Below are 25,154 nucleotides of genomic sequence, written 5' to 3' on the forward strand. Positions count from 1 at the left end.
AAAAAAAAAAAAAAAAAAAAAAAAAAAATTCAAAATACAACTTAGCATTCAACTTAAATCTGCTTACTATTGCTCACTGACTTCCAATCATATTGATAAAGACAACTATAGAAAGCAAAAATTCCCAGTCTAGTTAAAAAAAAGAAAATTGAAGCTATTTGAATAAGCCTTGCCAACAGTCTGAAGAATCAGTCTGTTTAGCAAATGGTGTATATAAACAAATAATTAAAGATGCCATTAAACTACAAGTTGGTAAACAGGCATTACCTATTTAATAAGTACAATATATACATAGAATCCTCTTGAAAAGCTTCATTTTATACAGAAACATATTTACAACAAACAGTGTAATCAAATTAAAGATTATCTGTACAATACACACACACGCATATATATATGTCTTCTGGAAGACAAGTTTCATCACTGCAGTCAAAATGGATAGCCATTTGCATTTTAAAAAAGAATTCCATTCCAGAAGAAAAATACATCTCTAATATACAATTATATTTTTCATTTATTTTCCTAAAAATTCTCCATGTTTAGATTACCTTTTCAATTTTTCTTTGTTCATCCTTGAAAAATTTCAGGTTTCTAGTGCCACCAACTGGTGTTAATTAAAAATCAACAATCTTGGTGTCCAAAAAAAATTACTTTTAAAAAAAAGGTTATCAAAAAATAGGCTACTGGAATTACCATTCATAAAGCATAAATGACAACATGATTTATAAAAATATTTTCACCAGGGTAGCATATCTAATAACATTTACATTATCAAGGATTCTATTTTTTTCTTTTACTGATAAATCTTGGTTTAAATTTGCATATAACAATTTTTAGAAAATAATATATTGCAAAAGAAAGTTTGGAAACATGCGTGACATGATTAATCTTTATGAGCACCAAATAGGCATTAATAATTTAATGGTAAAAAATCTAATGCCATTTTCTGGTCTTTGGATTTTTTTAAATTTTTCTTAAATAATAAACATTAAACTGTGACAAAAGTTAGGAAACATGCAGAACCACCAGGAAAACAGTAATTTACTCTCAGCGTACCTTTGCAAGGATTTTCCAAAGCCTCATGTAAGAGTGATTTCTGGGCCACTTGCACAAGTAGATAAACCCTCTTCTCAGGCTAGTTATAAAGGGCTGAGATGAGCCACAGAAGTCCAAGACCTGCTCTGATTGTCTCCCAGTTCTCCCAGCTATTTTCTTTCCTTTTTTTTTTTTTTTTTTTTGAGACAGGGTCTCACTCTGTCACCCAGGCTGGAGTACAGTGGCAATCATAGCTCACTGCAAGCTTCAACCTCCCAGGCTCAGATGATCCTCCCAACTCAGCCTCCTGGGTAGCTAAGACCACAGGCATGTGCCACTGCATCCGGCTAATTTTTTCTATCTTTTGTACACATGGGGTTTTGCCATGTTGTCCAGGCTGGTCTCAAACTCCTGGGCTCAAGCAATCCTCCCACCTCGGCCTCCCAAAGTGCTGGGATTACAGGGGTGAGCCACCACACCTGGCCCCAGCTATTTTGATTAGACCATAAACTCCATGAGGATGGAAATGCCCTGGTCTGCTCACTAGTATAAATACAATACCCTGTATGGTGCCAGTACAATAATATAGGTTTTCAATAAATGCATTTATTAAATAAATAAATAACATGTTGGTAGCCTGATAAAATTTAATTTCAAGCTAAATCGCTTTAAATGGGTATGAAGATAGAAAGTAAAAACAAAAAAAACACCATCAAAGTTCAAATTTATTCTTCTGCCCAAATCTACCATTTTCAGTCCTTAAAACTAAACAGGCTAAAGTCTGAAGTGGTATGGGAAAATGGAGTCACGGAAAATATTCACTTCAAAATTAAAACCTATTTAAGTGTATACATATACATACACAGAAAAAATCACTTCCAGCTCAAATAAACCAAAATATTGCTAAATAACCAAAACAGCCTTGATATGTACAACCAATAATGAACATATAAAACCAACCTCCCTCCAGGTTTCAGATTTATCCAGATCATTTTCCTTTTCCAGATACCCCATTCTTCTCGCCATGTATTTAGAGGGCAGAAGGCCCTCTAAATCCTTACATCAGGAGCTGTCTGTGAATTAGAGATAGGTATCTCTGACACATGTAGATTACTTTGCTCAGTCCTGATCCATATACAAAAGCACACAGTAGACACTGAAGAACAAAAGAAAACTAAAGCATTTTCTTTAAAAAATTTCCATAGTTTCTAAAATTTGTAAGGCAAAAAAGGTAATAGAGTCAAAATATTGTTTATAATAGTTTTCTTCTAAAATTTTCTCACTAAACTTCTCCAAGTAGATGTGAGCACAAATATTAATACTGGAGTGTGCATTTTTGTCTAAAATGTATATACATTTTAAAGTGTATAGGCATAGGATACTATGGATCTGATCACTATTTGGTCTCCATTATACATTTTGTGCCTTGGAGGAAAAAATCCAAATACTGTAGTTTATGAACCTGTATCATAAGAAACTAGAAAAATTTAGTTATGCTGCCTACACATAGTAGTCTTTAGGAGTGTTTAGTGTGTCTAGAAACAAATGGTAAAATAATTCAGATTTGATTGCACTTTCCCTCTCATTTTGATAAATTATTAATGGTAAAAAGAACAAGACACATTATGTTAAGACTAATAGTTTTTATAACTATTCTAAAAATAAAACATCTTTGAACATATATTTTCATTTTGAAGTGAAAAGATATTTGTTCTGGGATAACATCTAACTCAATATATAGAAAAAAAAGACATTCATTAAATAATCTAATCCTTAGTAAATTATCTTTTTAAACAATGTTGATTAAAAAATGTTAAAACACATTAAAAGGATATTGCCACCATGAGCCCAACTTTTAGAGCCCATACAATTCTTTACAGGCTTTTAATCCATCATCCCAAAACTTAATTCCCTTAATGGGAGAAAAAGGGATGCAAAAATCCAAACCAAACAAGGCTTGCTGCAGTATCTGCACAAGAGCCAAGGTATCTTATTATAGTAATGATCTGAAGATAATGAAATATGAAAAATCACTCAGAAATTGTAAGTGAGAAATAATAAGGGGTGAGAAAAAATTCAATGACATAGAAATATTGATACTATGGCAACACTTAAGTGTATATCTTAAATAAATATTGTAAAAAATCCAACAAGATAGAAAAATTTGGCTCAAAAATTAAGTTCCTTTGGTTACTTATTTTAGGTATGTGTGAGGTTTTTTGTTTTGTTTTAAGAGACAGGGTCTTGCTCTGTTGCCCACGCTGGAATGCAGTGGCACCATCATGGCTCACCTGCAGCCTTGACCTCCTGTGCTCAAGTGATTCTACCACTTCAGCCTCCCGAGTAGCTGGAACTAAAGGCATGCACCACCATGCCTGGATAATCTTTTAAAATTTCTTTGTAGAGATGGGGGTCTCGCTATGTTGCCAAGGCAGGTCTTAAACTCCTGGCCTCAGGTGATCCTCCTGCCTTGGCCTCCCAAAGTGCTGGGATTACAGGTGTGAGTTACTGCACCTGGACTATTTTATGTTTTAAATAAATACACTGAAACATCACATGTGGGGGAACTGTATGATCACTCCACTACAGTACATAATTAATATATCAATGTTGAAGAATGGTGCTCAAATGAAATAGTTTATAGTGCCATATGCTGGTTTCTTTTGGAAGGTGGTTCTTCATAAATATTTATCTTTACACAATGTCAGTAAAACTAAAGTATTTCAGTTTCAAAGAACCATTCATCTCTCTGTTCTCATGATAGGATCCATTTCACAATTTAAAATATAAGTAAACTCCACAGAAATTTTATAAATTAATATGTAATTTAAAATCATATTTTAAGTAACTAAAAACTTTAAAAATTCAACCGTTAACTCAAACAATCAGAATCTGAAAAAATGTACCTAAAACCAATAAGAAAACCTGACAGAGGCAAATAATGACTGATCATTGCTGGTTACCAACGCTAGCTTTCCTATTAAATTCAGCTTTCATTAAAACTGAAATTAGAAGATTTAAGTATTCATACGCATCCCTAAAACTCACCCAATATGCTGGAGTATAAAAATAAAAAATTTTATCATTTTTTTAAGCTGTCTTGATGTTGGAGAAATAGTGTATTACTGAATGTTTACCACCTGTGTTTTCATACATAATTTTTAAAAGGTGAGTCATTTTTGACATTATGTATTTTAAAGGGAAGAAATATGAACAAAGGGCTTGATAAAAGCCCTTGTAATGTTCAACATTTCTTAAGAATATAAGCAAATTAAGTTGTTTAGATTCAATGACAGGCTGTTATATTACACCATACAAAAACAAACTTCATCAAAGCTTTCAGTCTTACAGTATATATAGCAATGCATTCATATTGTAAAAGGATATTTTTTGTGTACAGATGAAGCAAAACAATATTTTTACTGGCTGAAACAAAAAGTGGAAGAAAGTTTCCAACGATAGTGGTCAGTGGCACCTACTCCTGTGTGGCTTTTGTCTGTTTACTGAGCAGGAGGCTTGTATTAGGTTTTCTTTGTCTTCTGTTCTAGTTCATGCTGGTGTTTAATAAGACGTTCTATTTCTGTTCCAAGTGTTTGTAGATTTTCCTTTAATAATTGGGGTGAGGGGAAAGGGAAGAGAAAAACAAAAGTATAATAAATAAAACAATTCAGTTTGAACTATTTTTTGCCTAAATTTTGAAAATGAAAGAGTGGTTAGCCCTAAATGCTATGTCAGATAAACTAGCAACCCAGCTGTTTTCAGTAAAGTACTCCTGTCCATTTCAAAGTAATACTCAAACTTTCTACTAAAGCTACAGCAATTTTTTAATGCATAAAATAATTTCTTACTATTACTGATTTTAAAATTATTTTTAAACTCAGTACTAATTTTCAAGGCCCACCCACAGCAAAAATAAAATAGTTGGGTCAAATATTAACTGTAAAAAAGAAAATAAAGCTGAAAAATAAATCAGAAATGCCATAATCTTAAAAAATTGTTTCAGTAATTAAAACTAATTATATGTCAAAGCCATCCAATATAAATTTAATGACATCTTAGTGTCTATCAAATAGCAAAATTAATTTTTGCTATTTTTCATCTTTCCTAATATAAAGAACTATACTTTTTAAAAAGAGAAAATCACAAAACTTCATCTTCGGGTAAAATGACTGTCTTGCATTACAGAAACAGCCCAGTTAATTGCTAGATCAGACTGTGAAACAGGCATCATTTTGCCATGTTTACTGGTTGGCATATGAATGAGAAATACAAATACCTTCAAAGTAATATTTTTTAGTAACGTATCCTCCAAAACAGCCTGTAATTTTCGGTTGATCTCCAAAGAGAGCTCCAATGTTAATCCATTGTCAGCTGGATGGGATGTGTATAAAGATGCCATGATGCCACCCCGTCTACTTAAATGAACTTTGTTAAAATCAGATGCCTCTGAAGAAAGTGTGCCTGACTCTTCCCGTAAAATATAACTTTGAATTATTCTGCAAAACAAAATGTTAGTATCAGTTGTGTACTTGTAGAATTAAAAAAAAATGGAATTTGCAAAAGTCAACTAATAATAAAGATAAGCATAAAATAAATATTAGGTTAATAACCTAACTATATTAGGAAAGAATTCTCCTTATTCGGATGGTTTCTTAAACTACCTCATTTTTGTTCTATTGTAGCATTCAGAGTAAAGACATATAAACATTGTTTTTCTATGTCTTTCCTTATTAATCAAAATTTGAGCTTTTTTGTTTGTTTTTAAAGAGACAAGGTCTCATTCTGTCACCCAGGCTGGAGTGCAGTGGCACAAACATAGCTCACTGCAGCCTCCACTGGATGGGCTCAAGTGATCCTCCTGCCTCAGCCTTCCGACCAGCTAGGACCACAGACGTGTACCACCATGCCTGAGTAATTTTTTTTTTGAGATGGGGTCTTGCTATGTTGCTCAGGCTGGTTGACCTCCTGGCCTCAAGCAATCCTCCTGCCTCGGCCTCTGGCCTCCCAAAGTGCTGGGATTACAGGTGTGAGACACCATACCTAGCTGAACAATTTCTTTATTGCTCCAATTTGTTAATATTTTCTGTTTTCCTACTATTAGACTTACAATTTGCTGTATTTTATGCTCTTTCTTTTAAAAGTCACAGGCACACTTTCCTATAAGTCTAAAATTATTTCAAAATAAAAATTAAGTCATTGGAAAAGGCCTACAATATAAAAACAACTTTTATTTACATAAAACAGTATTTGTGAGAGGAATTTGGCGCAGCACTCCCTAGAGTTAGTCAGAGCTGGGTTTGGATCTTCAGCTCTAGGTCTGTCACACAGGTGATGAATGGTGGCCCTGAAACATTTAATGATTTGACCTGAGCCCCAGTTATCTGCAAAATTAGAGAACTCACGCACTGAGTGGTTGTAAGCAATCAATGAGATATTGCTAAGCCATAGGCACAGTGCCTTGTACTACTAGGTACTCAATAAATTATCCCACTATGTCCTATCCAACAGGAAAAAAAAATCCACAACCCCATATATATCTCTTAGAGCCACAGTCAAAAAGCTAAGCAAACCATTATCTTTTTAAAATCTAAAGTTGTTTAAGTATCTTAAAAATATTAACATTGACTGAACTCTCTATCACTTTAAAGGAAAGACCCGTGTTTTATTTCATCTTAGTATTCACAAAACCTAGAACATAATAGGTGATCATAAAAGACTGGGAACTCAATAACTATAATTATTTTTTGAAAGATAGGCTCTTGATAGGACTAATTTTAAAAACAGTAACTTTGCCATATGAGTAATAGTATTTTGAAGACCGATCATGCTACCATAATAATACATACTTTGTTTTTTTCCTAATTTCTTCCACCAGTTGTTTGATGTGGTCCTCCATAAATTCTATCTTTTCATTTTTCCGGGCATGTGCTTTTTGCAGCCTAACTATCCTCTCAATCAACATGGCCTTATCTACTTGTGGAAAGTTATCCACAGCTACTGAGGACCCAGTATTTTCTGGAGATCGATCTTCTGCACTGCTTCGAGCATTCAGGGACCCTGAAGACAAAAAAAAAAAAAATTGGTTTAGATACTGTGCTTAATCTAACATCATCTCTCATCTCATATATTATTTATTCCAGTATCATTTCAAATATTCACTCTAACAGAGTTGGACACAGAAGGCAACACAAGTCAACGTGGCATAGGTTCTTGTTTCTGAATATACTGGTGACAGAGGTATCAACAGGGTCTATACTGTATCTCTCAGGAAGTGGTAATAAGAGAAACAAGGATCTCAAAAAGAGTAACAAGTCTAAAGTGAGACCAAAATTAAACTATAATAGAACAAAGCAGAGAGGAGGAGGAAGGGAGGACAGGAACAGAGGTACGAGAGGAGACAGAGAAACAGAGGTTAGAATATAGTGGGTTAAGCTCTGAGGCCAGCCTGCCTAGGTTCAAATACTACTCCTCTACTTACTAGCTGTGTGACTTTGGACAAGGTATTTACTTTTCTGTGCCTTGGTTATGTCATCTTAAAGTGGCATAAATTACATTATTTACCTCACAGGATTGTTATCCTCATTTAAATGAATTAATATATGTGAAATGCTTCGAAAAAGCCATATAGTAAACATTACGCAGTGTTAGGTATTACTTTTACCAACATCAGTAAGAAGAATCTGATCCTCTTTACCCTACAAAGATTAGTTTTTTCCAATCCCATTTTATAGCTTTAAGTAATATCTCTTATCCAAAGTAATATATCTTATCCAAAGTTATATAACGAATAAATGGCAGACCTGAGATCTAAATACATGTCTATAATTTCAAACCCATGTTCTTACTACACATTTTTTTCCCACTACTATAACAGCTGATGATGGTTTTCTACTAATGTGCAACCTCTGGGAGGCAATATAGTATAGTGCCAAGCAAGGACCCTGGAGCCAAAGATTTCTCACTGTGGACTTTGGGTGAATCATGTAGCCTCTGAATCTTGGTTTCCTCATCTATAAAATGGGAATTATAATACCTACCTCACATGACTTTTTTGCAGAGTAAATGGTATGTTTCAAGTGCTTAGCATGGTTCTTGGCATTCCAAAAAAGACACAAACACTGATATTTTGCTAATTATCATTTTCATAATGGTATCAATCATAATTTTATAGACTCTACCCATTTTTACTTTAGAACATAGGCATATCTATCATGAGAAAAACTAAAAGATTTAAAAATATATACATGTGCATATATATGTAAAACTCTGATACACAATGATGACATCTTCATTGGTTCTTGGCTGTTAAAAGAAAAAGAGAGAGACCACTGTACACCAAATCTCTTTATAAATCTGATTTTAAAAAACAGAAGAGGAAGCTGTTGCACAGAATAAAGCAGCAGCAGGCTAGAAAAAAGAAGGGGCTGGGCACGGTGGCTCACGCCTGTCATCCCACAACTCTGGGAGGCCAAGGTGGAAGGATCACTTGAAGCCAGGAGTTCAAGATCAGCCTGGGCAACATAGTGAGATCTTGTCTATACAAAACACAAAACAAAACAAACACAAAAACAAAAAACCAAAAAATAAACATTAGCTAGGCGTTTGGCATGTGCCTATAGCTGTAGCTACTTGAGAGGCTGAGGTGGGAAGATTGTGGTTGAGGTTGCAGGGAGCCAAAGTCACACCACTGCACTCCAGCCTGGGTGACCGAGTTAAGACCCTGTCTCCAGGAAAAAAAAAAAAAAAGAAAAAAAAAAAAGAAAAGAAAACACAACGAACAAAAAAGAAAGTAGGGACACAGATTGCATAGAACCTCATGACATATCTGAAATCCTGGGTAATGAATAGAACTTAAATATTTAACCAGAAACATTTTTTACAATATAATTATATGTAACCACTATGTTTCATACTTCAAACTGAAACAAAGCATATCAATACTTTTTAAAATAAAAAAATGCTATTTATTTATTTTTTGAGACAGAGTTTTGCTCTGTTGCCCAGGCTGAAGCACAGTGATGCAATCTCAGCTCACCGCAACTTCCACCTCCAAGTGATTCTCGTGCCTCAGCCTCCCGATGGGATTACAGGTAGGCGTAAACTACCACACCCAGCTAATTTTTGTATTTTTAGTAGAGATGGGGTTTCTCCATGTTGACCAGGCTGGTCTTGAACTTCTGACCGCAGGTGATCCACTCATCTTGGCCTCCCGAAGTGCTGGGATTACAGGTGTGAGCCATTGTACCTGGCCAAAAATGCTATTTATTTTTACATCAATCATGAAATAACAACTAGAGCCACTAGTTTTTTACCTGATGAACTAGAACGACTTCCCATGCTGCTGACTTCTTTGTCATAGCTTCCATTCTCAACTTGATCTAATTTTCTTCGTGCTATAGAAAAAAGAAGATTATTTGTCACAGTTATCAGGACCATTTGCTCCTACCATCTCTGACTTTAATTGCTAAAATCACTGAGGCAAAAATGGCATAGACAAGAGAAAGTTCTTGAATACATACTTTAGGCAGAGGGCTATGTCATTCATATAAAATGTCATTTGGAAATGTACAAGTACAAAATATACAGAAACAACATTATAACTGACACTGGCATCACTTAATCACAGTGGAGTTAACTTTTTAAAGTACTGAAAGATTCAGAAGTTCTTTACAGTACCAGAAATTTCCTCCAAATTTCCCTTCAATTACATCTACAAAAACAAACTAAATTCTATGGCAAATATCTGAATATATTCATATTAAGTAAATGCCAAGTCCCTTTTAGCTTATTACTATGTTTCAACCTATTTTAACACAAATAAAGCCATGGGAAATAGTGGAGAATAGGAGGTTAAAATACGTGTCTTACTTATTTTTGTATCCCAAGCATATAACACAGACACCCAATGATTGTATGACTCTTTCTTTTTAAAAGAAAGAAATCTGGAATCTAGTTCAGCAGTCAATTGTTATGCTTGGGTAATTTATAACTTTTTGGGGTCTGTTTCTTGAGACCCAGGTGAAGAGTTAAGTTGCAACGATTTCCAAGTTAGAGGACGCATCTGGGGTATCTGCACCCTAGATGCCAGTAGCCTGGATGCAGCACAAAAGAAATCACAGGAATGTGAAAGGAGAAGATATCAGAGCTGCTATTTATACTGATATTTAAAGATAGATGTTTAAAAATTTCTATTTTTCATGTTTTCTAATATATATAAAAGAGTAACGTATGTTTAAAATGTATAAACAAACACATATAAATTGGAGAACAAATGCCTAAGCACTTTTTACTGACAGGAGTATGTGATCACAAGTTTAGATGCTAATGCCCTAACATTACTTTCCCAATTCTCATGTTTTGTGATTCTGTGAATAAATGTCCTTTAGCATACAAGATATCTTTTAGGATAAAAGACAATTCATGAAATTGCAAGAAGTTTAAGAATTTGGTTTACTAATATTAATAAAAAGAACATACAGCTTCAATGTGGTAGAACCACAAAAAATATTTTTTTTCTAGAAAATCCTTAATGATTAAAAGAAACAAACACATTCATGGTCTAAGTGTGGAAGAATTTTATACCTTGCTGAAGTTGTTTGGTGAGATCCTTGATACTAGAGGCATGTTTACGTCTTTGAGTTACTAACTCATCTTTTAATTCTTCTACTTGGGTACTCAGTGCTTTAACTTCTCTTTGTCTACAAGTAAGTTCAGCTTGCAGAGTTTGGACTTCCTCTTTTCGCAGTTCTTCCTCTTTCAACAGCCTACTTTCCTGAATAGTAAGTAAAACAAAACCCACCAATTTTAGTATGTTTGTTTCCATTAATGCTCAGTTTATTACCTTAACAATCTAAGGTTCTTGACAGTGGAGATTGTCCTATTATTATTCCTTACCAGCTTTTGTTTACTTGAGCTTCTCACAGTTCCCATATAGCAAAGCAGGGGGATACATTAACGAGCATATCATTCCATACATACCAAGCAACATGTGATACAGGTTGTTGAATTTTTGGATTAAAGTCTCAAATCATTTTTATGTGTAACTTGAAGACATTCTCATAAATTAAAAAAATAGAAATTTAAAGTACATTTTAAAAATATATAATGATTCTAGTTAGGAAGGACACAAACCAGTTTTCTCATTTTCAAAAGTAAAATATTCTTCATAATTATTTTAGGAAGAAATTTTATTATAAATTATAACAGTTGAGGAAAAAAACCAACATTTCTTACAGCAGCTGAAATTGTCAGAAAGTCAGTGCCCGGGAAAGAACTTAATTCAACTACCACGACGTTTATACTGTTAGGGAAATTTAATTTGTGCTTGTTATGTTGTTTTAAATAAATGTAAATTTATACTTACCAAATTAATATTTGTCTGTTTCATTTGTTCACACTGGCTTTGTAACTGACTTTCACTACAAGAAAGTTTATCAAATTGTGACTGCAAAGAATTGGATTCAGACTGAAGCTGTGCATTCTTACTAGTGAGCCTTTCTGTAAACAGTAGCAGCTCCGATTCTCTTTTCCTACTGCCTTCGATGTCTTTTTGTAGGTCATTAATCAAAGAATTAAGACTTTCCACTTCTTCCTTCAAATTTTCAATTTCTTGCTTACCTCTAAAAAACAAAATTTATATTTAAGAAAAAAATAAACCATTAAAAGACATTAAATTAATGGTTTGGGAATTTGCATCTAGTCAAATGCTTAATACAGGTACTTCTATTCGTTCATCCAAATATTTATAAATGCCTAATATATGCCAGGAAATAAAAGCTGGAAAGAAAAGTGAGCAAGACCAACACGGTCTCCGCTTTCAAAGAGTTTTTAGTCAAGGGCAGAAATTATGAGTGTAAAAAAACATTTTTGATGATAAAAGCACAGAGTGGGTTTGCCTAAACTAGTCTAAGTGATGCTCAAACTAATACTTAAAGCAGGAATCAGCAACCTTTTCCTGTAAAAGATCAGATAGTAAATAAGTTAGGTTTCTGGGTCACATGGTTTTGCTGCAATTGTTCCACTCTGCCATTGTACTATGAAAACTGCCACAGATATTATATGAATGAGTGTGGATGTATTCCAAAAAAACTTCATTTACTAAAAGAGGAAGTGGGCTGGATTTGTTTTGTAAGCCATGGTTGATCCCTGACCTAAAGCAGAAGTTACTGGAAAAAAAAATATGCTCCAGGTAAAGGGAACAGTATGTGCTAAAAGCTGGGAAGGGAGTAAGAGGACTTTTTGTTGGTCCTAACAGATGTTCAGTATTGATGAAGAGAAGGACTGTACTATATCCCAAGCACTTAACACAGGGTTTGGCACATAGGAAACAATCCATTAACATCTGTTAACCAACTACAGCTGAAATACAAGGGTGAAGAAAGGGAAGGCATGGAAGCAGCAAGGGACAAGTCACTAATCTTATAAGCCATGCTAAGGCAATGGAACTCACTAAACAATCTCTGAGGCAGTGGGAAATCACTGAAGAGTTTTTAGATTTCCTTTTTAAAAAGGATTATACTAACCACAGTGTGGAAAATAGATTAGAGAGGATACAAGCAGAAAAAATACAAACGGTGGCAGTTTTTCAGGTGAGAGCTGATAATAGCTTGGACTATGGTAGTAGCAGCGGGGAGGTAAAAAGTGAATGGACTTGACAGATGTTACAGACTCAGTATCATGAATACTTTGTAACTGGCTAGATGTGTGAGGGGAAGGAAAGAAGAAATGTGGATGGCCCTCAACCTGTTGAGCTGGACAGTCACATGGATGCTGCACTCATCATTCATCCTAGGAACATGTGAGGAGAAGCATGGGACAGAGAAACCGATTTTGGACATGCTAAGGTTTGAGGTATCTTTGATACTTGGGCCTGGAGCTTAGTGAAAGGGGCTAAAGATAATGATTCAAAAGTCCTGCAGCATACTATAAAACCAGTTGGGGTCACCCAAAGTTACAATAAAATTAGAACAAGAGGGCTTTATGAGAGAAAGAGAAGCCTGCCAAGGAGATTGAGAGACAGTGGCCAAAAAGGTGAGAGGAAAATCAGCATGTGATGGAAACGAAGCCAAAGGAACAAGCCTATCAAGAAAGACAATTGAATTCAACAGTGTTTAAAGATGATAAAAATTCAAGCAAGGGTGGGTCTGAGATATGTCTACCATATGCAGGGAGGCATTAGTAATTTTTAATGAAATGGTGGGATAGAAGCTACAATGAACTGGAGAGGTACAGAACATAGGAAGTGAGGAAATGGAGAATGAATACAGAAGATTCTATAAACTTTGGCTGCAAAGGAAAGGAGAAAAATAAGGCAGCAGGGCAAAGGTATAAGAATTTTGATTTTTTTTTTTTTTTTTTTTGAGACAAGAGTCTCACTCTGTCGCCCAGGCTGGAGTGCAGTGGCACGATCTCGGCTCACTGCAAGCTCCCCGTCCCAGGTTCACGCCATTCTCCTGCGTCAGCGTCCCGAGTAGCTGGGACTAAAGGCGCCCGCCATCACGCCCGGCTAATTTTTTCTATTTTGTTTTTTAGTAGAGACGGGGTTTTACCATGTTAGCCAGGATGGTCTCGATCTCCTGACCTCCTGATCTGCCCGCCTCGGCCTCCCAAAGTGCTGGGATTACAGGCATAAGCCACCACACCCGGCCAGGAGTTTTGATATTTTTAAAAGACACTTATGTTTAAATGTAGAAAGAAAAAGAAAGTGGAGAAAGGTAAGCCATAAAGGATAAAGAATAATAATCAAGACAGAACCCAAGAAGGCAGAAGAGATGAAATCCACAGCAGAAGTAGAAAGACTAATTTGATTCACAGAGGAGATTCTTCCACGGTAACAGCAGAAAATATGGCTGCAGATACAGGCAGTTCACGGGACTGAGGGCAAAAAGTTGAGAGAGCGGTTACCTGACAGTTCTCATTTTTTCTGTGAAGAAGTAAACACCTGCCAAGAGTAAATAGAAAAGTAAGAGGAAAAACTTAAGTGTGAAGAAAACGGTAGGGTTTAGAAAAGATGTTATGAAGAGGGTGGAGAATCTCTGAGCAAGGACACATGGCAAGATTAGGTGCATTAATATTTCCAATTGAGGTTAGTGATCATGAATTTATTAGCAGAATCAATCTGAATGATGGTAGAGATTTTTTTTTTAGCAACACTCAACAGCTTAGTTATCAGCAAGATGTGGAAAAGAAGTTACCTGGCTTCAAAATGAATCCACGTTCTGTCAAGTAATGTCACAAGTCGAGTTTACTTAAATGGTTTTATAAGGAGCCAAGGAATAATGTCAGTTCCAGATCTTAAGCTACACACATGCAAAGATCTAGAGCTAGACTTACCTTTTAGAAGAAAAAGTAAACACTGTGCATAAGCAACAGAATTCGAAAGCTAAGGAATGGATAAGAGACTCAACCTATTCTGTCATAAATTGCCACTACCAATGTTTAAGGAATATAAACTTTGATTTTTAGAAACCATGATAGGAAGGAACTCAAAGATAATCCAAAGAAGTTCAAATAAAGAGAAAAAATTTAAAAATTTCAGCTAGTAAAATTCTAAAAATTGTTCTTGTTTAATGCAACAATTGCATTTCGAAAATCTCGAGATAAAATTTAAAAGCTTGTTTATTAATACAAATAGAAGTTGCTCATTTTGTACCTTTGAAGCTGCTCCTGTAGCTGATCAAAAATTTTCACCTTGTCCAATAAATTCTGAATTTCAGCTTTTTGGCGATTAATAATTTCCTTATATTTTGATAATTCATCTTCTGTTCTTAATCGTTCATCTTCTAGACATTTCACCTATCGAATGATCATAACCAAGTTACAAACCATGTCTTCTTGTTCTTTATAAACTATTTTATATAGTGGTTACATATGAATAATCTAGAAATTCTAAAGCACCATTAACGTGAAGAAAATATAATGCAAATTTTACAATCCTACGTTTTAGTCTCAGGTTTCTTATGATTCAGTCATGGGAGTTTTAGCATGTCATTTCACTTTTTACTGAATCACCATCTCTTCATCTGAAAAATAATAATATATCTTCTCTACCTCAGAAAACTGGCAGGAAGAACAAGTAAGAAGGTTTATGAAAAACAATTTAAAATTATCAAGTGATCTCAAATTCAGGGTGGTTAAAGGACTATTTCTAAATAAATGAATGATACACATTCATATTCATATTGGAAGAGATACTAATCTTACAATAAAGACTATAAACACTGACGAGGACTTAATAGATTATTGGCCATTAAAACTATCCGTCTATTAAATATATTCGGGAAAAATATAGCCTTCCTATTATTTTCTGACACAGTTCTAAGGTCCAACTATCTTTCCAGTTGATTCATTGATGAGATTGTCTTTAGAGAGAGGCCCAAGGATAAGTTATAAACACAGCAAATGTGCTGTGAAATAGGAATGTTTGGCAAACACGTCAAAGGGACTAACACGGAAGACATTTTCCTTTAAACAAAAGCAGTTGCTAGGAAATTGCTCCTCTTCTCTACTCTGAGTTCATTTATTATGGAATATTTCTATGTTAATGTCCTTTCCCCACCACTTTAAAAATCAGAATGAATCCAAAATTTAAGATATTTACCCTTCCTCTGGATTCATGACTAAAGATTGAATTACCTTTGTTCTCAGGGTTCGTAACTCATCCATACCCTCCTTAAATGTTCTCTTCAGATCTTCTAGTTCCTTTATTTTGGCATGATGCATCTTTAAAAAAGTTTAAAAGACACAACAAATCATAACGTACTAAACTATATCTAGGATTTATTGCCTGTTCTTTCCAAAAGGCCTTAAAAGTAGATGGCAATAAGTTCTATTTCTCTTTCTGTATTTATTACGCAACTTAGGATACATAAAGAGCAAAACTACTCACCTCTAGCTGGTCGGATTTTTCTTGCATTTGTTTTTCAAGTTCTCCTTTTGTGACTCTAAGTTTTGCATCAAGCTCATTTGATTTAATTTCTTCTGACTCCTAGTGGAAAGAAAATGAAAAAAGTGTGACAATTTTTAACCCATTTCCCATTTGCCCTGAGATTACTCTCTAATCCTAGTGTAGCATCATATACATTTGTTACATTAGGATAAGAGACAAGTTCTGTTTAAAAATAACTCCAAGAACAGTTTTTATATTTTATCTTCACACTGAAAATCAGTCAGATTTGTTTCAGCCTCGAGTGTGTTTATGTAAAATTAAATGAGTGCTGGCAGCAAGCTGCACTTTTTTTCTAAATAGCAAATGGGTTAAAGTTTTATACTTTGAAAAGAAAGCATTGCAATTAAGTTCACTAATTGTAAAATACGTAGTATACGTAAAATCGAAGACTGCATTGAAAGATTTTAAATATGTCAATTTTGCATAAACAAGAATAGTACATTAAAACATGTAACATAGTAGAGTAGTTATTTTTGTAAACTATACATTTCCTTGCACTCTTCATTCTTCTGACATTTTCTAGGGTTTTTATTTGTTGGAAAACTTCTCTTATAAAATCCATTGAAGCTGCAGGTACTTTAACATTGGAAATAACCTGCATTTTATTTAACTGCCTGCCCAACAAAGTACATTCTATATGCAGAAGTAGAATACTGTACATATGGAAATTTAACGAAACAAGAGAACTGGCTGGGCGCAGTGGTTCATGCCTGTAATCCCAGCACTCTGGGAGACCGAGGCAGGTGACTCACGAAGTCAGGAGTTCAAGACCAGCCTGGCCAACACAGTGAAACCCCCTCTCTACTAAAAATAAAAAATTTAGCCAGGTGTGGTGGCAGGCGCTTGTAATTCCAGCTACTCGGGAGGCTGGGGCAGGAGAATCACTTGAACTTGGGAGGCAGAGGCTGCAGTGAGCCGAGACCATGCCATTGAACTCCAGCCCAGGTGACAGAGTGAGACTCCAACTTTAAAAAAAAAAAAAAGATATAACTGATATTTGCTAAAATTTGATACTAATCTATTTTAAAAGTTATGCATACCTGATATGTTTTTATCATATCCTGACAGTTTTTTCGTATCTGATCTGCTTCTTCCTTTGCTTGTGTTAATTTTGTTGTTGTTTCTTTGAGTTTATCTTTGGTTTCCTGCATTGACAAAAGACAGAGACAAAGTTGAGTACAGCAATGTGATGAATGGTAAGAAGTGTTCGGCAAGTAAGAAGGTTCTTGTCCTAGCACTGTCACTGAGCGGCCGTTTATTATTCTAGCAATAGTATTTTATGTTTCTGACAAAAAATTAAAATGTTTTGTATAGTTAACTAATAGCCATTAAATACAGTTAAATTTGACAGTTTTTGGCACAAATTACTAGAAGTTACTAACCTGATAAGATGAGCAAAGTGTTAAAAAGTTCTTTGTACACACACATCAAAGACAATTCTTTGGTTTACGGCTGTGGTATCTATTTATAACTGTCTTGGCTGGGCAAGGTGGCTCATGCCTATAATTCCAGAACTTTGGGAGGTTGAGGCAGGTGGATCACCTGAGGTCAGGAGCTTGAGACCAGCCTGGCCAACATGGTGAAACCCCGTCTTTACTAAAAATAAAAAACTTGGCCAGGTGCGGTGGCTCACGCCTGTAATCCCAGCACATTGGGAGGCTGAGGCAGGCAGATCATCTGAGGTTGGGAGTTCCAGACCAGCCTGACCAAAATGGAGAAACCCCATCTCTACTAAAAATACAAAATTAGCAGAGTGTGGTGGCACATGCCTGTAATCCCAGATACTCAGGAAGGCTGAAGCAGGAGAACTGCTTGAACCTGGGAGGGGGAGGCTGCGGTGAGCCGAAATTGCACCACTGCACTCCAGCCTGGGCAACAAGAGTGAAACTTGGTCTCAAAAACAAACAAACAAACAAACAAACAAAAACACAATTAGCCAGGCATGGTGGTGGGCACCTGTAATCCCAGCTACTCGGCTTGGGAGGCTGAGGCAGGAGAATCATTTGAACCCGGGAGGCAAAGGTTGCAGGGAGGCAGAGGCTGCAGTGAGCCAAGATCACATCACTGCACTCCAGCCTGGGAAACAGAGTCAGACCTTGTCTCAAAAAACAAAACAAAACAAAACATAAAAACTGTCTTTTTTTTTTTGAGACAGAGTCTCATTCCGTCACTCAGGTTGGACTACAGTGGTACGATGTCAGCTCACTGCAACCTCCACCTCCTGGGTTCAAGTGATTCTCCTGCCTCAGCCTCCCAAGTAGCTGAGATTACAGGTGTGTGCCACCACACCCAGCTAATTTTTGTATTTTTAGTAGAGATGGGTTTTTGCCGTGTTGGCCAGGATGGTCTCAAACTCCTGACCTCAGGTGATCCACCTGTCTCAGCCTCCTAAAGTAAAACTGTCGTTTTATAGACTGATGCTGCAATCTGGTTTCTGTTCCTAATCATTCTCCTAAGATGGCAACTCTGAAAGTTTTCAGGGGCTACCCTTATTAAATCCAATTACTACTACTTCTTGTTATTCTTTACTTAACTTGCTCCAGTTCTGACCACCCCTGACTCTTTCAATATCCTTCCTCTGTTTCCATTACAAGACAATATTCTCCTTCTCTTTCTGCCCTCTTCATTGTTCCCTGACTGGCTTTTACTTCCTGTGGTGATTTTCCAAGATACAACCTGGCCATACACCTCTTTCTTCATAATTCTCCCCCAGCAGACCGATCCATGATTTTGGTTATCATGTGGATTTCAAATGAGACTTTAGGTATCATCTCCTCTCAGTAGCTTCCCTTCAGAAAAAGGCAGATGCCGCTCACTCTGCTTTTCCACAGATAAAATTTAGGCATTCCCTGGATTCTAATGATCAATACATTATACTATAGCTTGTATGTTCCCCTAATACAGCATATAGCTTCTCAATAGCAACTAACTCGGTACTTGTCACATATTAATTGCTTGACAAGTATCTGTTTAATTAATAAAGGAATATCTAATATAAGCCTCTAGTTAGGCTGGGCACCCCAAATACCCAATACTCATCTCCCTTTGTTCCTTTTTTTCCTGCTGTTCCTCTACATGGAATGCCTTTCCCTGCATCTCTTGAACCATCTGAATTGCATTAATAGGCCGGGTGCAGTGGCTCATGTCTGTAATCCCAGCACTTTGGGAGGCCGAGGCAGACGGATCACCTGAGGTCAGGAGTTCAAGACCAGCCTTGCCAACATAGCAAAACCCAGTCTCTACTAAAAATACAAAAATTAGCCAGGTGTGGTAGTACACGCCTACAATCCCAGCTACTCAGGAGGCAGAGGCAGGAGAATCACTTGACCCCAGGAGGCAGAGGTTGCAGTGAGCCAAGATCGTGCCACTGCACTCCAGCCTGGGTGACAGAGCAAGGTTCCATCTCAAAAAAAGAAAAAAAAAAAAAAAAAAAAGGAAAAGAAAAAAGAAAAACAAAAATAAATTGCTTCTTACATGTCATTAAAAAAAAAATTTACCATATAAGTACTGAAAGTTATATATTTTCAGTTGCTAGTTTTTAATAATTTGACTTGTATTAAAAGGTAGTACCACTTTTAAAATATAAGCAATTATTTACTTTTTCAAATGCTGACTTTTTAAAATACTAGACTCAATGGACAGAGAGGGAGAAAAAGAAAGAGAAAAAGAGAGAGAAAAGGAACTTCATATATGTTTTTCTACTACTATACCATTAATAACTAAAAAGAGCCTGGCACATAGTAAGCACTTCATTCACTCAAAAAATAGCAATTGAGAAATTCCTGTATGCCAAATAAATATTAAGTAAATGAGTAAGGGAAAAGTGAGAATCACATTAAATGTTTTGGTTAAGGTACTGATTGTGTTTCACTTATTCATTCATTCAGTATTCACTGGCGCATCTATGCACCAGGCATTGTTCTATGCTCAAGGGACATAGCTGTAAAAGAAAACAAACATAATCTCACCTTCATGAAGCTCATATTCTAGTAATGGAGACACTAAATACAATACGTAAGTAAAATACATTAGTGGCAAGTGCTAAGGAATAAAAATAAAGCAAGGACATGAGAAAGTTTGGATAGAATGAAAGTTTGGATAGATGAAAGTTTAGATAGAATTCCTAGGGAAAGTATCATTGAGAAGGTGCTAGGTGAGTACAGACTCAAAAGACATGAGCAGGAAGATCTGCTGAAGGACTGGATTTGCTAACTGAGAAATTAAGGATAAATCCAAGGCTTTTAGCCTGAGCAATTAGATGAATGGATTGTCATTTATTGACACAGGAAAGCAATGGAGGAAAAGGTACATTATTAGTTCAATTTTAGACATGTTAAGTTTAAGATGCCTTAAGTCATCCAAGATGTCAGATGTCAAATAAGCAACTAAATATATGAATCTGGAGTTCTGGGTAGAAGTTGTAAATCTGGGAGTCACTAGCATATAGTTTTCTACTTCTATGTTTTCAAGTACACTAATCTTGTTCTCTGCAGTTTCTAATTTGCTGTTAATTCCATCCAATGTATTTTTCATCTCAGATATTATGTCAATCTGTTTCTCTTTCGTGTCTCTCCGTATCATACTCACGCTTTTGTCTATCTCCTTGAACATATGGAATGTATTTATAATAGCTGCTTTAACATCATTGTCTCGTCTCGTTGTCTACTAATTCTATTATTTGTGTCATTTCTGAATCTTTTTTTTTTTTTGACACAGGACAGGATCTTGCTCTGTTGCCCAGGCTGGACTGCAGTGCCATGATCATAGCTTTAACTCCTGGGCTCAAGTGATCCTTCCATCTCAGCCTCCCAAGTGGCTAGTACTACAGGCATGTACCACACCTGACTAATTTTTAAAGTTCTTTTTGTAGAGACGGGGACCTCGCTATGTTGCCCAGAGTGGTCTCAAACTCCTGGCCTCAAGCAATCCTCCCACCTCAGCCTCCCAAAGTGCTAGAATTACAGGTATGAGACACTGCACCTGGATCTGTTCCTACTAATCTAGTTTTCCTTTCTTCTCATGATGGGCTCCATTTTCCTGCCTCTCTGCATGCCTGGTAATTTTTGATTGGATGCCAAACAGAGTAAATTTTACGCTTTTAGGTGCCAGAATTCTCTGTAGTCATTTAAATATTTTGGGCCTTTGTTTTGGGACATAGTACATTTACTTGAAACAATTTATTTGAAGCTTGCTTTTAAAGTTTTGTTAAGACAGATCTATAACAGACTTAATCTAAGGCAAATTCATCCTCACAACTAAAGCAATTACCTTCTGGGGGCTGCCCAATGCAGCCCTGCCTGATGTGTGTTGAGAGGTCATTTCTCTTTGGCTGATGGAAACATGAACAATTTCCTAGCCTTGTGGGAGCTCTAGGGATTGTTGACCCTATTTCTTTCGCCTCCTCTGTAGTTTCCTTTCTACACACACACACACACACACACACACACACACACACACACACACTCGCACACGTACTGATCAGTAGTCAGTTGAAGACTTGAAGGGAACTCACTGCAGATTGTATTTTTCTCTTTTCTGGGACTCTGCCTTCATTCCCCATATTTTGAACTCTGTCTCCTCAATTCAGGTAGACTGCTATGCTGTTTAGATTCTTCTCTTTGTTCTGCAGACTGGAACTCTCCAGGAATACCTCATTTGTTTCCCTTCGCTCAGAGATCACTGTCCTGTGCTGCCTGTTGTCTCAAGTCTGAAAGCCTTCATTTCATATATTTTGTCTTTTGTTTTTTAAGGTAGAAGGGTAAACCTGGATCTTGTTATTCCATAATGCAACATAGTCAATAGAATACAATTATAGAAGAGTAGAGTTATAGAATAGACACAGAATAGTTTTATTGAGATAAAATGGCAAAGCAAATAGGAAGACCGCTCTAGTTTCTAATGAGTGGGCCTTCCGAGTAAACAAACCATTTAAGAATGACACTATCAGTGACAACACGACAGACAGCCTCAACAGCCTCGGGAGAAGAGCTTATTAAGCAACAGTCTTACTTCGGGTGACCTAGTGTACAGAACATATTATAAAATATACCAAGCCCCTGTCACACAGTAGGCCTGTAAAATATTACCATCTACAGCCTCCTGCTGGGTCCAAGACTATTCTTCTAGCTTTCTCTGAAGCAGTAACATCTGGCAAGCACCCAGCATAGCCAAACCACAGTAGCCAAAGAACCACAGCCACATCTATTGCTGGCAGGCTTATCCTGATATCAGGATAAGATAATCTCACTTGAACTATTGTTCAATCTCCACTGAACTACTGAACAACAGTTCAAGTGAGATTATTTTATCCTGATATCAGGTAGGTGAATAAGTAGCAACCAGGTAGGTAAACAAGTAGATGACGTACACTGGGGGAAACTCATCTTTATTCACTGTACTCAAAATAAAAGGCTTCTGTTTTTAGAGGCTAGGTGTTAAAAACACATTTTCAGTTAAATCCTAAAGGAGTTTAGGGAAGGAAACAAATTGTTTCTCTTGGGTACTCTGATGATCTGGGTAGCCAGTCCACCTACTCTTAAGTTCTGGGAATATGCAATGGGGGTCTGACCAGAAGCTACTGATCACAATGGATCCAGTAACCAACAGGACTGCAGTATTATTAGTACCTAAGACTTGGTGGACAGGAATCAGAAACTAGAAAGGGTGCCTCAAGAAAAATTTACTAAGTGTCTCGTGTCTCTTGCACGCATCTCAAGAGGTAGACTATACTAACCACATGATTATTAAATCTTGTATCCTTTGATCCAGGGACTCCTTCCAACATCCAATAGGTAAATATCTAAAACAAGTAACCAGGAGCCCATCTTGGACACTCTTTCGAAGTAACGACTGTGTCTCCTAAGGCTTTTATAGCCTCCAAGTTATCTAACACAGTGTCATGCACAACGCTTGCCGGTTAATAAACGCCTTTAGTTAAAAAGAACTAGTGAATTTCTACATACCAAGTCAATATATGCTTGTTCATTTTCTAGCAATCTGCACCACGTAACCTTACAGAAGTCAGCCTTAAACCACTTCTCTAACCTATTTACAGAGTATCTGGTTTCATCTGAGCTCAAAACTGCCATTAAGAATCTCTTACATACATCTTTAACAGTTCTTGTGTTCCTCAGTGCTAGTATTCTAACAGGTTTCAGGATCCTGTCTCTTAGCACTCTAGATGAAGATGAGGAAAGTACCACAGATATCAGATATGACCAAGTATTATGTTCTGATCTTGAAGCAACTCAGGCAGTTGAGAATCATTACTGTTTTTATGAATTTGGAATTCCAATTCCTCATTCTGTAACTCAAAGGGAAAATTTAAATGGCTTAGCTGTGTTGAGCTCCAGGGACTGTCATCCTCCTCCTTTCTGAAAATTCTTTCTCTGCCTTGGTAGTTTCCTCACACACATGTGCTGATTAGTAGGTCAGCTTCAGACTTGAGGGAAACCCACTATTCTCTAATCTACCTTTGACCACTGTCAACAGAGACTATTCCTCCTACAGTTTTCTCTGATAATGCTGTATCAGAGAATACAATATAACCAAAGGTTATTAACAGTTCTACTGATTTAGAACTATTTAATGAGGTAATCCACGATCATGATTTTAACCATTATCATTAATCCTGTTTGTGAAAACCTGGAAACTGATATTTCCATAAACTTCTTAAGTCACAATTCAGAGTTGTTCTTTTACTTCACATTCTATCATCTTCAGATTTTTATTACCTCTAATATCAGCTCAGTTAGTGCTTAAAATTATGGTATCAGGTATCAGCCTTTATAATTACTTATATTAGCTTTTTAATAAAATTATATTCACTAGGCATAATACCAATGAAATTATATTTATAAAAAAGTTGAGGCAACTTATTCTTAAAATCTTTATATTTAAATAAGAATTTATATTTTTTGAGTATAAAATCTTAGCATCATTGATTTTTTAAAATTTCTAGAATTTACATTCAAATTTGAAAATTCACACACGTTTTCCCCCATCCAATTTCTCACAATGTTATTTAAATTTTGCGTATCAAAAAATGCTTAAATAACAGGGCAAATTTGGGTGTTGTAAACTATGGATAGTAAAATTTAACATTCCACCCCATTTAATATGTAAATAATGTGAGGACATTTCTTTTTCATAATCACCAAATATTCAGGTCCAAACTAACTTGCAAGGGTCACTAAACAAAGCTTCATACCTCATTAACTGTTATTGCATTTGTTCTTAAAGCTCACTCTAATCATTATTCCATTGTATTACAGTACGTACCTTATGTGAATCCATTTCAGCTTTTAATTTGTTTTGTGCCCACTTTACTTTGATGACGTGAGAGTTAATGTCTTCCTTTAATTTGTCTATTTCTCTGATGAGTCTAGTCGTTTCACCTTCCTAAAATAATATCACTAGGTCATATATTTGCATTTATATAATCAATTAATTATGTGTTTATCTTTTATATCTCCTACAACGTAATCAGTCCAGTAATACTATAATCAAGGGCTGGCACACTATGGCCCACAGACTATAAAACTGATTTAAAGTCCAAATGATGAAAGGGTAGTAAAATCCTAAATCCAATTAATAGAAACAAAGATGTTTAACATTTACATTTTAACCAACTGGATGTGTTGTCAACACAACATACCTTTATGATTCTTAACTGGCTGGCATTAATGTGAAATATGAACTAAATTGGTTTTGTCAGAATTCCTGAGGACAATGACAATGTTCCTGAACTAAAAGCTAATGAATAAAAAATAACATTTATCATTGAAAAATGCTAATGCACTGGAAATATGACCGTTGAGAGGCTGCTAGTTAACAGGAAGGGTTCTGAATAGGTGGCTGAGTAACGAACTCTCTTTAGACAGTATCTAAGAAAGACATGTTTTTCGTAAGAAAAACATAAATTCTCTTCTATGGTGGTAAGTGTTACATTAAGATTATACAAAATTATACTTCTGGCTCTAAAACTATTCACATTTGACACTACTATATACGTATTTTACCAAAATATAATATTCCCTTGAGAAGCAAACAAATTTCTCCAACATACAGATTTTAAAAGAAAGTTTTTAGAAAGCTCAAGAAAAAGTTATCTAATAAACCTGTGCCAACACTTCATCTTTTCCCTAGCAAACTTTTTCTCTGCAGACAAGTA

The 25,154-nt window shown here is 35.8% G+C and overlaps 1 protein-coding gene across 3 annotated transcripts in view; it reads right to left on the bottom strand.

Annotated features, from left to right (window-relative positions):
- Positions 1 to 249: 249 nt before the first annotated feature.
- CCDC186 (coiled-coil domain containing 186) overlaps positions 250 to 25,154 on the bottom strand; it is a 54,835-nt gene continuing 29,930 nt past the window's right edge. For 2 of the 3 annotated variants that reach the window (XM_025397595.1, XM_025397596.1), the window contains 11 exons: positions 24,263 to 24,382; positions 17,023 to 17,127; positions 15,923 to 16,021; positions 15,670 to 15,756; positions 14,687 to 14,829; positions 11,399 to 11,654; positions 10,618 to 10,807; positions 9,348 to 9,428; positions 6,882 to 7,092; positions 5,312 to 5,531; positions 250 to 4,640 (listed from right to left, as the gene is read on the bottom strand). In XM_025397595.1, the coding sequence (XP_025253380.1) occupies positions 4,557 to 4,640; positions 5,312 to 5,531; positions 6,882 to 7,092; positions 9,348 to 9,428; positions 10,618 to 10,807; positions 11,399 to 11,654; positions 14,687 to 14,829; positions 15,670 to 15,756; positions 15,923 to 16,021; positions 17,023 to 17,127; positions 24,263 to 24,382 (1,596 nt within the window). In that variant the 3' untranslated portion in view covers positions 250 to 4,556. Of the gene's footprint in view, positions 4,641 to 5,311; positions 5,532 to 6,881; positions 7,093 to 9,347; positions 10,128 to 10,617; positions 10,808 to 11,398; positions 11,655 to 14,686; positions 14,830 to 15,669; positions 15,757 to 15,922; positions 16,022 to 17,022; positions 17,128 to 24,262; positions 24,383 to 25,154 lie in introns of all 3 variants that reach the window. The other variant, XR_003121234.1, reaches the window with a different exon arrangement.

Source organism: Theropithecus gelada, chromosome 9 (assembly GCF_003255815.1).
Source record: "Theropithecus gelada isolate Dixy chromosome 9, Tgel_1.0, whole genome shotgun sequence".
Taxonomy (NCBI): domain Eukaryota; kingdom Metazoa; phylum Chordata; class Mammalia; order Primates; family Cercopithecidae; genus Theropithecus; species Theropithecus gelada.